The sequence below is a fragment of the Cygnus atratus genome, chromosome 25 (genome assembly GCF_013377495.2).
Source record: "Cygnus atratus isolate AKBS03 ecotype Queensland, Australia chromosome 25, CAtr_DNAZoo_HiC_assembly, whole genome shotgun sequence".
NCBI classification, from domain to species: domain Eukaryota; kingdom Metazoa; phylum Chordata; class Aves; order Anseriformes; family Anatidae; genus Cygnus; species Cygnus atratus.
Genome location: NC_066386.1, coordinates 1,382,255 through 1,398,874, shown reverse-complemented (window position 1 = coordinate 1,398,874; position 16,620 = coordinate 1,382,255). Strand labels below are relative to the sequence as shown.

General features: G+C 41.6%; 1 protein-coding gene across 1 annotated transcript in view; it reads right to left on the bottom strand.

Moving 5' to 3' along the window:
* Positions 1–549: 549 nt before the first annotated feature.
* IKZF3 (IKAROS family zinc finger 3) overlaps positions 550–16,620 on the bottom strand; it is a 28,360-nt gene continuing 12,289 nt past the window's right edge. Inside the window, exons 3-7 of the mRNA XM_035572100.2 lie at positions 15,124–15,381; positions 14,272–14,439; positions 12,554–12,670; positions 6,199–6,315; positions 550–1,250 (exon numbers count right to left, since the gene is read on the bottom strand). Of these exons, the coding sequence (XP_035427993.1) occupies positions 550–1,250; positions 6,199–6,315; positions 12,554–12,670; positions 14,272–14,439; positions 15,124–15,381 (1,361 nt within the window). The remainder of the gene's footprint in view (positions 1,251–6,198; positions 6,316–12,553; positions 12,671–14,271; positions 14,440–15,123; positions 15,382–16,620) is intronic.

Here is a 16,620-nt window from a genome sequence, read left to right as displayed (position 1 = left end):
TGGGACCGTGTGCTCTTAAGATTTTGGGGGAAAAACCTTCAAAAATGAATTAACAACCCCTCCCAGATGCATGTTTTCCAGGTTACAGGGATTAGTTATTTGAAGACCATTGGGATTGCAAGAAAAAGCTGCTCCTATATGCTTCTACCTATACATCTGAACAAGCAGAGAAACTGGCAGTAGGGAATAAAAACTTTTCGCACTGTTAAAAGCATACAATATAAAAACAAATGCACATTACAAAATAAAAACACCTTAAACTGCTCTTAATTTTCACAAAAATAAAGTTCATATAAAAATTGGTCTCTGCTCCTGGTATTTATACAGTACCACTCACCACAGCAGCTAGACACAGATGCTACAGAACACTGAGTAATTTGTAAAAAATAAAAAAATAAGAAAAATAAAGGTGTCACCTCGCTCTGACACTCACTTAAAAACTGGCATAGAAAAATATTCAAGATGCTTCTTTATACTAATTAAAAACCAACCAAATGAGCCTCCCCTGAGATCTAGAAGAAAACCTTTGACCCTGGAAAATCAGTCCTTTTATTTGAGTACTACCCTGTGCTCTCCTCGTGCTATATGCGAGGAAAATTCATAACGGTCGTGGCTCCTGTACCCGCAGACGTTGCACTCGAAGGGGTCGCGGAATCCGTGGCAGCCCATGTGGATGGTGAACATCACATAGTCCAGAAAGAGGACGCGGCAGTGGTCACACCGGTAGACCCCAATGGCTTCCCCTTCCTTGTTGATGACCTTAAAGACATCACGCGGGCATATGGCAGGGGGCTTGATTATGTCGTAGGGCCTGGGGAAATCCTTCAGGGACTGGAGGCCGTTGCGGGCCTGGGCAGGGAGCTGGCTTTGATGGAAGGTGGGGTTCTGCCGCTCCTCGTGGTTGCTGTCAGTGTCTGTGGAGTCTTGGCCGCTGTTGTTTGGGGAAAGGCCTCGGTCGGAAGACAGGCTTTTGTCCCTGAGGTGGGCATGGCTCTTCTCGGCGTCCTGCGGGGTGCCGTTGGGCACGTCGGCGCGGGTCAGCGGTATGGGATACAGGCTGCTTATGACAGGGACCATCTCAGAAGTGGGGGCCGGCGGCGTCTGCACGAGAGGGCGCAGGGCTTCGGCCCCGAGGTAGGTGATGGCGTTGTTTATAGCCTGGTCCATCATGCGTCCCTGCATTATGTCGCTTTCCTTGTCATACATGAAACTTGAATTGTAATTGACATCAAAACTATGTCGCTTCTCACCTGCAAGAGAGGAGATGCGGTAAGTTACCAGGGAGGTTAGAGAAGCACTTAAGCTCTGTGATGCTCTTCCAAATGGCAGGAGTCTCTGGACAGCAAAGAGGAATGAAATATTGTCTGTGGAAAAGAGGCATTCATATACAAAAGCAGGTTTTTGTTTTTCTTTTTTTTTTTTTTTTTAAAAGACCAGGGTTGGAAGCACAAATCTAATAGAGGAGGTGGTGTAGATGGTTACTGAACAAATCATCAACAAATTTTTAAAATTATTCTGGGATTTAAGGGAAAGAATAGCAACAAGAAAAGTTTCCAGAGGTTAACTACTCTCATCTTTTTCTAGAAGAAAGGTAAGTAATCATTAATGAAAATACTCGCAAAAGAGCTAATTGATAATGCACCAAAATACTCCATTTTTGGTACCAAGACTGCAACCTCTCGTTCCTGGCTTGTCCCCTGAGAAGCACACTCCTCTCCGATAAAAACGGTGAAGACAAATGCCAGCTGAGATTTGATACAGTTTTCATTACTTTATCCCCACCTGATACAGTCTTTTACGTGTCCTTGTACCCTGCAATCAATTCCCCCCACTATCTCACGACAATTACAGCTTCCTCTGCGCCAGTTTTCTTTGAACTCTGTACAGGTCTTCAGACAGTCTAACAAGGGCAGCTCTGCGTGTGTGTACAGAACTGCACATTTAGGGTCACTTATATGGGGCTAGCAAAGGAGGAGCAAAACAAAATCCTCTCTGGGTGTGCTGGGCTTTGCAAGCTCTCGATTAGACAGAGTGGGAGGAGAGCTAAGAGCATGTCTGAATTTCTGCCCATGTCTTCCCAAAAAAGGGGTGAGGCATGGGAGGGTGGTGTGGGCAGCACACTGGCACTAGTTTTCTCTGTGCCAGGTGCAAGGAGGAAATAAAACTGCACCCCAAAAGAGCTAAAGTCACTTTTTCATGAATAGCTAGAAATAAGTAACTGAATTCTGTGGTTACATAAAACAAAATCGTTCATAGCTTTTAAGAAAAAGGACCAGACCAAATGTTTCACGTGTAAGTGACTTGCAACCATCAGATCCACTAAATCTTTTAGTTACGGTAACTGGAGTACTGCAGATGTTTATCAGTCACCTGTCAACACCATGACTCAATGTATATGAAACTCTTCAGGTTTCACTGCAGAGGCAGAAAACCAGGAGCTCACGTTTCTCGTATAAAACACTCAAAAAGGTTAGTGAACCACAAGAGTGTAACTGCTTCCAACCCTCAACAAAACTTGTGATCCATCTTTACACAGAAGGAAACAAAATGATATAGCACATCAGTGTGACTCATACAACCAGCTCCAAGCAAGTGAGAACTGTGAACAAATTTGAAATTAAAAAAAAAAAAAACGTAACAAAAGCAAAAATATACAGGACTCCCTATAAATCTGGGGCTAGGAGTCACTGACTTAAGATAGAAAAAACACAAGGTTTGATCCCTGAGGCTCTTACACTCTTGTTATTCCACTATCCTGGTAGCGTTTTAAAATCCCCCCCATAGCCTATTCGGGCTATATAAATTCCCAGTTATATCAAATGGAGCACAAATACTCAAATGCTCTTTTGGCAGACGGTAACGTCACGTTGCTGTGCACTTTCTGAAGGCCTCTACATGGCACGTGAGAAGGGGGCTCCCTGTCTCGGCAGGCACCCCACAGCAAACACACTTCGGTGCCTCAATAAGACGCCAACACTTAGAATGGATCTGCATGAAAGTGCCACAGAAAGCGCCAAGCATTTATCCAGAATAATCCGAAGTACAACAGGAACTTGCAAGCCTGAAGATGGGGGGACCCCTCTTGATTCACCACCTCCCCTCCGTTAAATAGAGCAAACCTGCCAGGGAACAGGACAAAAAGCAGGATCAGTGCTGTGGTCAGAAACAACAGCATTCAGGCCGGAGAAAGTTGGGATCAAAGATTCAGAAAAAGGGAAAGGAGCATGTGGTGACTGGGGGATGAGCAAGACAGACTCTGCCTACAGCTGTTGATGTTTTATTCTTGTAGCTGGCAGGACAATTTAATAATTATTCTGAGTTAAGTTGCTACCTGTACCACAGGAAGTGCCACAAAATTACTGCAAAATACTAAATTAAAAATTAAATGTACAGGGTTCTCTATTATTCACTTAGAAACCAGCCACCAGTTAGCTGAACATCTTTCCTCTTTTTTTTTCTTGTCTCAGTGCAATGCAAAAGCTTTCCCCTTCAAAATTCACACATGAGCCATAGCGTATGACACGTTCTCATGTGCTGCTCAGTGATGCTTCACTTGCTCTAAAATGTACATCAATTTTTATTTTTGCAGTCTGATGAGGTGTGGACACTGGAAACAGGGAGTGAACCTGTTTCCTGTCGCTGTGCTAACCAAAGCAGAAAATTTCTCATTAGACTTTGCACACTGGGGGATACTGGTGTTTGCTAACGTGTCAGAACAGCACTTTTAGCACTATGAGAAATTTATTTTTACTACTGGTCTCAGGGAAAACTTGTTTCTAAAAAGGGCAAAATAGAAGTCCACAGGCCAGATGCTCAGCTGGTGAAAACCAGCAGAAATGCACTGACTGCACCAGTTACTTTGACTTGGATCAACTTCAGATACAGCCCCATAAGTGTTTGATACAGCATAGATATCTATTCTGCTGGACTTTTCTTTCTTTTTTTTTCTATTTTTTTTTTTTAGTATCTGTTCATTAATCAAACCAGGAAGTGCAAAAAGCCAGGCTTTGTACATTTGGTCCACATACATGCAAAACAGAAAACCACAGCAAAATAAGAAATGTAAAATGAAAAACTTCCGTTCGAATCCTTGCTCCCTAATAACTCATGGAAAGGCTGAGGACAAAATCTTTGCAGAAGCCTTTGAAGAAGGGCCTGGCGCAGGGGTTAAGAATCAAGTGCATGGTCTGTTGATCTGTGTCCTTATTTGAGACTTATACTTGTGCACAAGGTAGCTACCAGAGATGAAAAAAATAAAAATAAATGAATAAACAGAGTGGACAGGACTCCTCCTGCTTGTATGAATCTCTGCAGAGACCTCAAATAATAATAAAGTTGGTTTTTTACCCACTCAATAGCCTTCATTCACAGAAATGAGCCAAACAAAGATGCCTTGTTAGTATACATCTCTATCCCTTCTTCCTGACAAAATGAAAAATCAGCACCCGTTCCGAGAACGCCATTTCCCAAGAAATCACAAAGCTGTCCTGGCAGATTCGCACTCCTACACACGCAGTTCAGAAAGTCACAGAAGTCAAACCAAGGTCGGACAGGCTGCTCTTGCAAACACCCTTCCCAGGGATAAAAGGGACCGGGTGAGTCATTTTTTCACACATTACCTAACAAGAACATGCCAATCATAGGGGTTGTAGAAAAACAGTGAGTTCCCGAAATCTGTTATCTGCAGACTGCATTGCTGAGGACAATCCCAAATCAAAAAAGGATCTGTTCCATACGAGTATGGTAAAACAAATCAGACACCGTACTTATGCTCAACTCTGAGCACAGGCTGAGTGGTTGCGTCCTGCAGCAGAGGTGTTCAATAAAACACGCAAAGATCAAACTGATAGCCATTGTAAAACATGACAGCGTGAAGCTGAACTCGGTACCAAAAAAAAGGAAGCTGAAGATTTTCAAAAACACTTGCATTAGTATTACTTTTTGAATCACAACATACATGCAAGGTCCAAGTTACACAGTCGACAGTTTCAGTATTAGGTACCCGAAGGTACTCAGCCAGAGTAGCTGTGTTGCTTACTCCTCTATTAAAAGGTGACCTTTTAATTTAAAACCTTTCAAAAAAAAAGATGTCTAAATAAACGTTACCAGTTTTAGCAGATGGAGAAAGCCCAGCCAAATCTAAAAAATTTAGCCCACCAAATCTAGCAAGGATTACCACCAAAGTTACCTGCAGGAATTGCTTGCACGTACACACGGGTTTAGCAGCACACCTTTCCCTAGGCTGGGACCTCAGCCCCGGACACCCGAGACATCCTCACACCCTCTGACCGTGGGTCCCCCGGGCAGGGACTGATCCCTGCCCGCACTGCCCCATGCCCCCCCTCCCCGCTCACGTGCGCCAGCATCAGCCACAGGGCCCTGCTCACAGGGGGAATTTTAGGGTGCAAGAAGAACACCCAGCACGGTGTGCACCCGTACGGGGTGCTACAAACCAGACGTTATTAGCAGCTGTATAAGCATGAGCACTAAGTCAGGTCTCCACTCAGGGACACGAGAATTGCATTTTACTTTGTTAAAAGGCGAGTTGATGGAATGAGACCAGCCAAGAGGATCAGGCGCTCACTGAGACACAGAACCTGCCAAACTCGTACTCTAGATCCCCAGTATGCAAAATTCTGATCATATACAATTGAATGCAAAGAAAATGCTATGGAAACATCTTGCAGCTTAAGTTACCACAAGAAAGGATCTGATATTTTTTTAAAATCATATTCAAATTCAGCAGATGACTAACAGCAATCCAATACTTTTCTGTCTTTAGGCCTTATTCCACACACGCATCCTGCAAGTAGCTTCAGCTCCTGCTTACTAGAACAGGCATTCAGCTCTCAACAGCATTACACGCTCCTGTTCTCCTGTAAAGAACCCAGCAAATGCATAGGTACAGAAAACAACACACAGAAGCTCATAAGAAATATTTCTAAATTGGCTACAAAAGAGATACAAAGCACAGTAGCAGATTAAAACCCATTCTCAAGCATCTAACAGAACACATTCCTTTAATCAAAAATCTACAAGTAACTAAAACATCAGAAAATCAAAGTTACTTTATTCATATTCTCTTGAATTAGATTGCAAGCTTAAAAAGGACTTTTAAAATAAGCAGAGGCATTGTAATATAAGCTACCAACTTTTGCAGATTTAACTGTTGCACATGAAAAGGTTTTTTGTTCTTACCAATAAATTTCTGAGGCATTGAGCTTTTTCGCTTTGCCACGTTGCTTGCTAGCCTGTCCAGCACAAGGGCTCTTTCACTCCCCATCTCTGCCTTGATGTGCCTTGCCTCCACGTTTGCTAGTTTGGAAATGTGAAAAGAACAAAAAAAAAAAAGTAGGTGAAAATGAAAAAAAAATCAGAAAAAAAAAAAAGGAAGAAATGAATGGTCTAATCTCCGGAGTTTGCCACACTAACTGGAAGGAAACAGTTTGGAGATCTGATGTAAACTTGTTTTGTTGCTTTTTCTGTCGTTCTTGCTCTCTGCGTCTTGGGCATCAGCTGCGGTCAGTGGAAGCAAGCACAGAAACAGACACCGATCTTGCAGTCCTGAGCTCATGCAGGGAGATCACAAACCATACAAAACCAATACCTTCATTAGCAAAAGGAAGTGCAAAACAAACAGGCTGGACGGGTTGGTTACAAAATGTAGATGGAGACAGAACCTCTGTTAGCCTTTCTTTTTGATTCTGAGTAAGAACCGTGACACCTGCAGAGCGTCCTGTCCTAGTGCTCCAAAACGTCAGTACAGGACCTCCAGTCCCCTGGCTGCACTGCTTTAGGTATCAGTCATACAGAGATGTCTTCTCAACTAATCACTAAAAACTTGTATAAAATACTTCAGTGTTCCAATAAAATAATATAACCTTTCAATATTCACTTATAACTTTTTTTTTTTCCCCCCCCCCCCAAATGTCAGCATCACTTGATCTTTTTTCTAGCAGCTAAAGCTAATTGAGAACCTTTGCTCTTTGGCACCCTTACAAGCATTAGGTATTTTAAAGCCCATTCAAACCTTCACAATTTCTAATTTTAGGAAAAGTGCACGTGCCCTAGGAGCGCTCCCTTGAGACTGGGCCACTGTTTTAAGGATCCTACTGTTTTCCAGAGCTCTCCTCCTAGCTGTGTTTGCCAGTGCCCATCAGTTTCACGGAAATAGCTGCTTGCTCTCGACCTGATGGAGGCTGCACGGGTTTTGAGCTGGATCAGCCACGCCGAGGAGGACTGCCACCTCATATCGCTACTGCCAGACTAATAATGAATATAGCTGCCGTGGCTTCCCCCCACAAGCCCTGCAGCTCGCCTCAAGAACAAGTATCAGTAGTGGTACTTCATATTAAAGCTGCACTAAGAGGTGCAGCAATGGGGACCGCTGGGGTGACAACCAGACACGTTTTAAGAGACTGCCCATGCCTTTGAGAGTTTGATATCTAAATAGAGGCAAACGAGGATGAGGAAGGGTCATCGATTTTCCCAAGGTAGTATGAAAGGTCGGGTCTCATGGTGGTAGAATCCTGGTTGTTTTTATGGTACTGGTGCACCCAGATACCTTAAATATATATATATATATATATATGCATATATATATATATATATATGTATGCATATATATATACACGTAATATAATCTACATAAGAGACAAATAATGCCAGAGGAAAATAATGTAAACGTTTTGGTGTCACTTCAGTCCTGCTAAGTGCAGTCATATTAAGTATTGGACTTAAAATACAGTTTTCTAAGTACAAGTGATAAAACTGCAATATCATCCTTCCATAGCTTAGTGTGCAGCGTTTCCCTATAAATTTTAAAGTCACTCCTTACTTGTTTATTGTGACTGTTACTGATATCAGATGAGTTTCAGTCAGCACAAACCATGACTCACCAAACCTCAGCAGAACTATTTGTTAATGTTTGTACAGCACTTTGCAAATGTAAAGTGCTTCATAAATACTCCATGCCACATGAACTAACTACAAATATGACTCAGGATGGTTGGGATAATAGGGCTCAACGCAGCACTACGTTAAGCCTGTTTCACCAGGCTGTAACCCTATTATATACATGATGGCCAGACTCACAGACAGCATGCATACAAAATGCGTTAATGATAGTAACATGTTGCTTTTCTCGTCTGATTTTTATTCCAAATTACTCTAATGTGTTTAGTAACTCACATAAATACATAAAGAAGGCAATCTCAAAGTTCATTTTAGGCTAAAATGCAACTGCTCCCAGCCTGAAACACCAAGCCACTACCTACCCATGTACACGGAACTAGACAAAACATCAAATTAAGCTGAAACTGTAAGGGAAAGTTAGGTAGGCAGACCATAGTCATCCGCTTTGGATTTTGGCCAGAAACCCAAGTAAACTTTTAAGAATAATGTCACAGTATTTTTAATTTCAGGACTCATGTTCCAAAAACTGGAATATCCCTTCTGAACACTTCAGATTATCTTTAGATAACTGCACTTCAAGGGTTGAACTATCCTCAACCCAGTAAGATTGTAAGTAGTTAATAGGTTGTGTTTTTTTTAAAGAAATTCCACAACTACCCTGAGCAAGATAATGATAACATCATGTATTCAAAACCTTATATTGTAAACAAAAAAGAAAAATACAAAAAGAGCACCATTCATCATGCCATAACAGCAGCTTCCTAGTCCTTGCCAAGTCTTCATTTGTTTTTCTTGTTTTCTTCTAGTTCCTCTTTTTCCTCAATCTTTAACTTTATGAGTTGTTGCACTATCAAAGCTTAAATTTCACATTTTCAGAATCTTTTTCTGTCTCTTCTGACAGAACTCAAAGAGCAAAGTTTCTGGGAGCCCCCTCAGCCAGGGAACACACTGGAAGCTACATGTAGCGTATCAGTGCCTGCTTGTCTTTTCAATGTTATTTATGCGCCATCAAGGGAACTTCATTAAATTAGTGTCAAAAGGGCAGACAAGCAGCTTCCTGCAGAGGTAACAATAGTCTTTACTCAGACGAGATTGCTGAAGAGACAGTAACTACTGACCTACATAATATGTTCTGGGACATCTGTAAGCATCAATTTTCCAGCCTGACGCCTGTCTGCCATTTTATTTTAAAGCTGAGGGTTTTTCTTTCACCGTTAAGATTTTCTACTCCTCGCCAATGGCCATTTTTTTCTTAAAGAAATAAATAACCTCTTTTTATGGGCCATAAAAGGCCTTGACAATGCGTCCATAATACAGCCCTGGGGGAAACAGACTCTGCTCCCATTGAGGCATAGGTAGCTCCACAGGTTCTCTCCCTTCTCAAAGGCTGACTTAATAATCTCACCCCTCTCTTTCTCCTGGGTCACTTACTAAACAATCCAAGAATAATATTTAGCATTTAGGAAACATTTTCTCTCTCTCAAAATTCTCCAAAGTCTTCTCAAACAAAGAGAGAAATAATCACACCCTGGTTCCCTCCTCAATTACCTTACCCACTGATGATTCCACTGTGCATTGTGACATTAATTTGAAGAACTAATTATCCAACTATAACATGTATCTAAAAATAAATTTCAGGCTGGACTGACAGAAACGATCGAGCACTTTGCTCAAAGTTAGACTAAGAACTGGATAGTCATAAAGCAAATCCACACTTCCAAAGCACTTGGCCCATTGTGATCCTGACATGCCCTGCGAGCTAAATACTTCTGATGGTTCAACAGAACAGCCAGAAAACAACAAAAAGGCTAAGGGTGCTGAAAGAAATCCTGCAGACCGATTAAATCCCCACTCCAGATGCAGGGCAGCATCTCCTGCTTCCCAACAGCTGCAGCGGCTGCAGGTGCCCTCCGCTCACCCCCTGAGCTCTCGGCACTGCTCGAGAGCTGCTGCCCGCCTTGGGAGCCTGCACGTTTATAAAAACACTTTCATAAGAATTTTCTGGGGTGTAAATGTAACTTATCCATTACAGAGGAGTGCTTGTGTTTTGTTGTAATCCCCAGCCAGCAGTGCTGCTTGCCCTAACGCCCCGCTGTGTATGTGCAGGGTGCAGGCACTTCTCTTCCAGCCCAGAACACGAATGCGCCATCACTCAGCCTGAGCTGAACTGTTTCCATAGTGTGGTTTCTCTCACACCGTAAATGTGAGCATAATTTTTAGAACATGCGGGCATTGTTAACAAAACCCTAAAGTACAAAGCGGAGCTCAAATTAGAGGCATTGCTTCCTGTAGCATCTCTATGTGGTCACTAAATAATGGAGAGTGGAACAGAGGTGGGTTATTGTGCAATGAGAACAACGCGACCAGAGATCGCTATCAGGGACTGAGCAACACTCTAACAATATTGTTACATAAAACTTTTCTTTCTCAAATATTTCCACACTGCTAGGTTTGGAACTTGCAAACCTCAATTTAAAAAGCAACTAGAAGGGTAACTACAGTCCTGATGCTGTTTAATGCTTTAAATAAGGGTATGGATGATGGCACACTGAGCACACTTGCACCTAACGATGGCTCCATGCGAGAAGGTTGCAAGGACTTCAGAAAAGAGGGCCAAAATGCAAAATGATGCAGGGAAGTAGGAAAATAGTCAGAAATCCTAAAACAATGTTCACTAAAAACAAGAGCAAAGTACTACACTTCAGGGGAAAAAAAAAAAAAGCAACAAATTAAATGCACTAAATGACCTCCCGAGGTCCTTTCCAGCCTTCCCTCCCCCTGATTCTGTGATCTAATATATTGCTGATACCAGAAAATTGAATGGAAATACCTCAGCAAGATTGGAGTTCCTGTTTTTCATAAAACTTACTACACTACTAAAAACACCGCAATATTTTTTTAAAGAGTGAAGGTCTTAAAGGCATCGAGTACAGCCATATCATGTCATACTGGAAATTTACATTTCCTCTGTGGCCAATTTAAAGCGCACCGTACTGCTTTAGTAAGTACTATATTGCAGATTCTGGATAACTGAAATGTTGCTATTCTGAAACAAATATAAACGATGAGAATTATTTAAAAGCAGAAATCTATAGTAGGTATCATGTTTTCCATTTTCACATGGTGGACATCTCAAAGTGATTGCCATCATGAGAGCACGTACTGTAACATAAAACCACAGTTACAATATGTATGGGTTCTCATGAAAATCAAAACTTGCTGACACTCACACAACCATTTACTTTTACTAATTCTCTAAAAAAACATGTCACTTGCTGAAAAGAAGGTACTCCATGAAACGCTACTAAATCATTGTTTCTTTTTGGCGGTTTTTGGGGGGGGGCATGTGTCACAGCCTGACCGCCAGCCTACTCTGTCCCGGATGAAGATTCTTGTGCACACAAAGTTATCATCACATATCAATGGGTACTCACACTGGGTTTGGGGCCTGGCTTGTGATGATGGCAACATAATTTTTGCTTGATAATCGCATCACCAAACACAATTTTTTTTAATCTTATTAAATGGTCTTTGTTAACATTGTCATCTCTCTAAATGCAATTTTACACTTTATTTTTCTTCTCTGAAAACTCAGCTTAATGTTTTCCCTGAAAAGAAAATTCTGTTTGAAAGTCACAACCCAAACTAGGAATCTTGATGCTTTAAAGGTTGGTTGTTTTTTTGGGGGGTGGTTGGTTTGGGTGGGTTTTTTTGTTTGTTTGTTTTGTTTTGTTTTAAGGCTGGATAGTAAAAAAATGGGAACCTAAATTCCGAAACCATAGCCTTAACTCTGCTGTGAATCAGCTGTACAATCTTTTGGGAACTCAAAACCATTCCTTGCCTCTGTGACTGCGGAAAGTAATTCTTTCCTGACATACTGGTATATTGTGAAACTTAAAATCGCACAAGTTCATTTTCAGATTGGAAATATTCAGGTGAATAAGGCTCAAAGATTACGGCAGTTATTTTTCATCAAAATATTTTCAGAACTGTAGCACTGAAACTGTGAAAAGGGAAATTTAAAAAAAAAAAAAAAGCGTTTGATACATTTCACCTTCATCCTTTTTCAAAGACAGCCCTATAGTTAAGGAAGTCCTTTACCCCTCCCTACTTTGCAGGCTGATCTGTCAGCGACCTGCAGGACGTCACCCCATTTCCATGCCCTGGGATCACGCCACTAACGCTTCTGCAAATTCTAACTAATTCTGACCAACAGCCCTTCCTTTTCTTTAGAATAAGGATCAAACAGAGCCACGTGAACAACTGCTGTCAACAACTACAAGTGTCAACTCATCCAGTACAATAAGCAACATAATGGCATTAATGTAGGAATAATTTAACATACTGTGAGTGTCACCTACAGAAATGCTGCGTAGAAGGTACTTCAGATGTTTTATTCAAAGTAACTGTGAAATAAAAAAGTGATTAAAATAAAAGCATTCTTTAACTAGATGCCTGAGGGATGCATTAAACCAGACCCTTTTATAAGATGTTACAGCCCCTCAGGTTACTGAAAATGATTGTAGTAAAAACTATTCTCAGGCTGTGAATTAACAGCTTACCAGATGCCCTTTTTAAGCACTGTAATGTACAAAAAAAAAAAAAAGGGGGGGGGGGCACTGTAACGTTATAAACTCACCAGCTTCACACATGCCAGCGTTCTGCAGGTAGGTACGGCACCGCTCCTTGTGCTCCTCCAGTGAGCTCCTCTGCTTGTAGCTCCTGCCGCAGAACTCACACTTGTACGGCTTCTCCACTAGAAAAATCAGAGAGCACTATGAAATAACCACAGGGGACCACTAAAACACACTCCCCCTGACATTCCAGTGTACGGTTACTGATAACGCAATACTCAGCTCATGGAGAATGCTTTAAATTGCTGTTAAGCTGATGGGCGATGTCATTATGACAAAATCAGGGTTATATGAGGGTGAAGCCCACCAGACACCCAGAGGACTTGCACAGCCCTCCTTGCCCCCCCCAGCTCAGTGCCAGAAAAGAGACCTCACAGTCAGACACGGCCCTCGGGGGCCCAGAGCCCTGTGCTCTTGGCACAGCTTCCCTTGGGAAGCCCAGAAGTGCCATGACTGGGACCACAACTGTCCTAACTGTCCGATTTCGGTCCCGGCTGCACAGACATTTTTAAGGATTTCATGAATTTCAAGTTAAGCCAAACACATTTGTGAGGTTTACTTCATTTCCAAAGGCATTTATCGTACAGCAAATTATGCTCCTAATTCATTTAAGCAGAAACAAGCCTGTTTGAAACTCAAGATAACCATGCAGCCTTTCCCAGTGCGTCATACAAGACTGGAGGCACTCCCTGAATTATTTCATTCCTGCTTCACCAACAGACATTCCCTAACACACTTGGGCACAACGTCATCGCGAATGCAAGTAGCCTTGCATCATGTACTGTGCAAAAAGGCCATACTCCCTAATGGTAATGCAACTGTTCGCTCGTTCGTATGATTCACTTAAGGAGATTTTCCTTATGCTGCTTAATAAGCCAGCTCTTAAAAAATTCAGTCACAATAACCCCCCCATGTGTCTGAAGCATGATGTGTTGGGGGGGACAGTCATGATCAAATCAGAATCTCATTTCCTCATGTCAGGTAATCCCATTTTTAACTTTGATTCTTTGTGAGGTTTATTTTATTCCTGTAAAGTGCAGTGCAGAAATAATATTTATAATTTAGAATACCCCGATATGACACAGGATATACACAAATCAAAGAGCAACCACGACCTGGCTCCTAAAGAACTGGAGGAATTAAGGTTAATCAGTTTATACCTGGCTTGTTATTCAAGTCACCTCAGCCCTGTGCCTCCATTTCTCCCATCTGTAAAATGGATGCAATACCCTACCGGTCTTGAGAAATACCGCTGGCATTTGTTCAGCACGTTAAGACATTCAGATGAAAGGCACTACACAACAGCGAGGTGTTAACTGGCAGTAACCTTCTCTTTGATTATGCTCCAAATTATTTGAACGGCTCGGGATGGGAATGGAAGAAAACCCCAGCAAAACATTTTCTCACTGCTCCTCAGGTTCTGAGCTTGCCGGATTAGCTAGCTTCGCTCATTTGAAAACAGCAGGGAGTCATTTTGCTCAGAGGCTGCTCACTCCTCACCGCACACAGCTGTGACGGAGGGATTCCCCTGCCCTGTCCCCACCTGATGATGCTGAGCCCATTCCCCAGACGGCTCCACCAGCACAGCCAAGGGGTCTCTGCCCTTCGGCGATGCTTCAGAGCTAAGCGGGCTGAGCAGACCTCGCTGCCTGCTCTGCTTTCCACGCCTTGTGTCCCAGTGACACACATCTGAAACACGTGAAGTGCCTTTGAAGCCACTTACCAGAATGTGTCCTTAAGTGACCTGTTAGCGCATCCCTCCTTTGGCAGGCATAACTGCAAAGATGACATTTAAAAGGTTTTTCCCCTGTATGTAGTTTAATGTGGCGGAGGAGGTTTCCCTTCTGAGTAAAGGAAGCTCCGCACTGATTACACTGGAATGGCCGTTCACCTTAAAATGACATACAAAAAAGGACATTTAATGGTTATGTGGGTATCACGCTATCCTCATACCCTTTCCTTTTTGGAAGAGGAAAGAATGAGATACTTGATCACTTTTTGTCTACAGAAACACACACAGCCCTTCCATTGACTTCAGTGGGAGTTACGTGCAGCTCTGGTGTCAGAGCTTCTTGCAATATATGTATGACTATGGAAAACAACGTACAGACTTTCCCATGGAAATAAGTGTTCTGGAGGAGGCTGATTCCAACAAGCTAGCAGTTTTTAGAAAAAGAAGTCTTATCTTACTGCAGGTCAAAACCTAAGACGCTCGTTGGTTTGTTGCCAAAGTAAAGCACAAAGAGAAATACAGCACACAGACTGGAAATGGCAGCACAAAACCAATCTAACTTGTGTTTTGTGGCTGACATGATTAAACAACATAGTGCCTTTCATCCAAAATTCTTAAAATGCTTCACAAATATGCTTTTATTAATACCGAATCCCGATAGGAAGAAAGGTGGGTGAAGTGAGGCACAGAAAAGTGAGTAACTTGCCAGAGATCACATGCGGAGTCAGGGACAGAACAAGGAAATCCCAATTTTGGTAACCTTTTTTAAAAATAGTAGCCTACATTAGAAATTGCTTTCCTGTCAGTATTTAGCTCTTGCAAGAATAATATAGGGATATTTACCAGTGTGGCTACGCTTATGAACCATCAAGACATTGAGGCTAATGCAGGCTAATCCACAGATATCACAATTCATTTTTCCACTAGCTGGCCTGATGTTGTCATATGAACCAGAATGTCTTTCCAGTTTAATGCTTTCATATTCGTTATATTCTCTGGGATAGGTGTAAGGTATTTCAGATTCTTCTGGGTTTTCCATAGGCTCTGAATTTAAAGCACTCTCCTCTCTGTCACTGTATTCACCTTTCACTTTAACATCATCTGCAGGTAAAACAAAGCACAAAAGTGAAGAAAATGATCATTTCAGATACCATGAAGTATCTTAAAAAAATCACCAAAAATTACATAAAATTACATCAATAATTTCCTTACAGTTTTACGGAAACTCACAAAGATAAAGAAATGCAGTTAAGACGTGAATCTTCATAGGTCATGTACGCTTAGTGATGCTCACAATGAGATAACCTTTAAAAATATTGACCTATTTGTTATTACCTTTGACGGATAATTTCCTTCTGCAGATTACAAAAATATAATACAGGACAAACTTCTGTTCTTGCGATTACAGGGTACTATTCAGAATACCAAATAAAGTACTTATTTCTACAACTGACAATTAGCCTATAGAAATGAGGGCCACAGGATGTTCCTGTGAATTGGAAATACAGAAAGACATGTTAAAAGGGATACTTGTATCTTCCTGTGCAACTTTCAAGCATGCCTAAAAAAAGTCTGATCCAGTTAAGACCTCCAGTGTTCCCATGGTAAAGATTCTCATCAATTAATCCTAATCAATAATCCTAATCTTCACTTGCAATTGCAATTTTTATCAAAAGATCTCAAATGTTTCGAGAAGCATTCGATAATCTTGATACCTGTATTGAAGACTGCTGTATGAGTAAAACCAGTAAAGGTAGTAAAGATCGACTGATAAATAAATATATCACAGGAATGTTACAAGATTTGTCCAAAGTCACATTGCAAGCACATAGCAAAGACCACAAAGACTCTTGAAGACCGACATCCACAGCCTTGAGTAGGTTCCTTAACCTGCTGCTGTGTCCAGAGAAAACTCTCAAAGGCATCACCTCACATTAATGCAACTTTACGACAAGAGAAGAATGGAACTAGTAGCTAATAATTTACTAACAATAACGTTCCCATGAAAAAATATCAGCAAATGGCTCGCACTACATAAACTGCTAATGATTCCTAACTGTTGCTGAATTTCTTTTCTGCTATTAACTCCAGCATTACCAGCACACCCATTAAAATCCACACTAATTGATGGGGCAGCCCTTTTTTCTGCTTGAAGTGGACTTTTCTATCTAGATAGGAGCTGGGTTATGGCTGAAACTTGAGTTATGCCTCAAGCTACTAAGTGAAGAAAAGCATTAAGAGATAAAATATATTGTTTCCTGTTTGAAAGTATTGTTCTCATGGGCACCTGCTCCTCTCTCAGACTGAGGGTTAGACAGTTAAATATGGCATTTAATCACT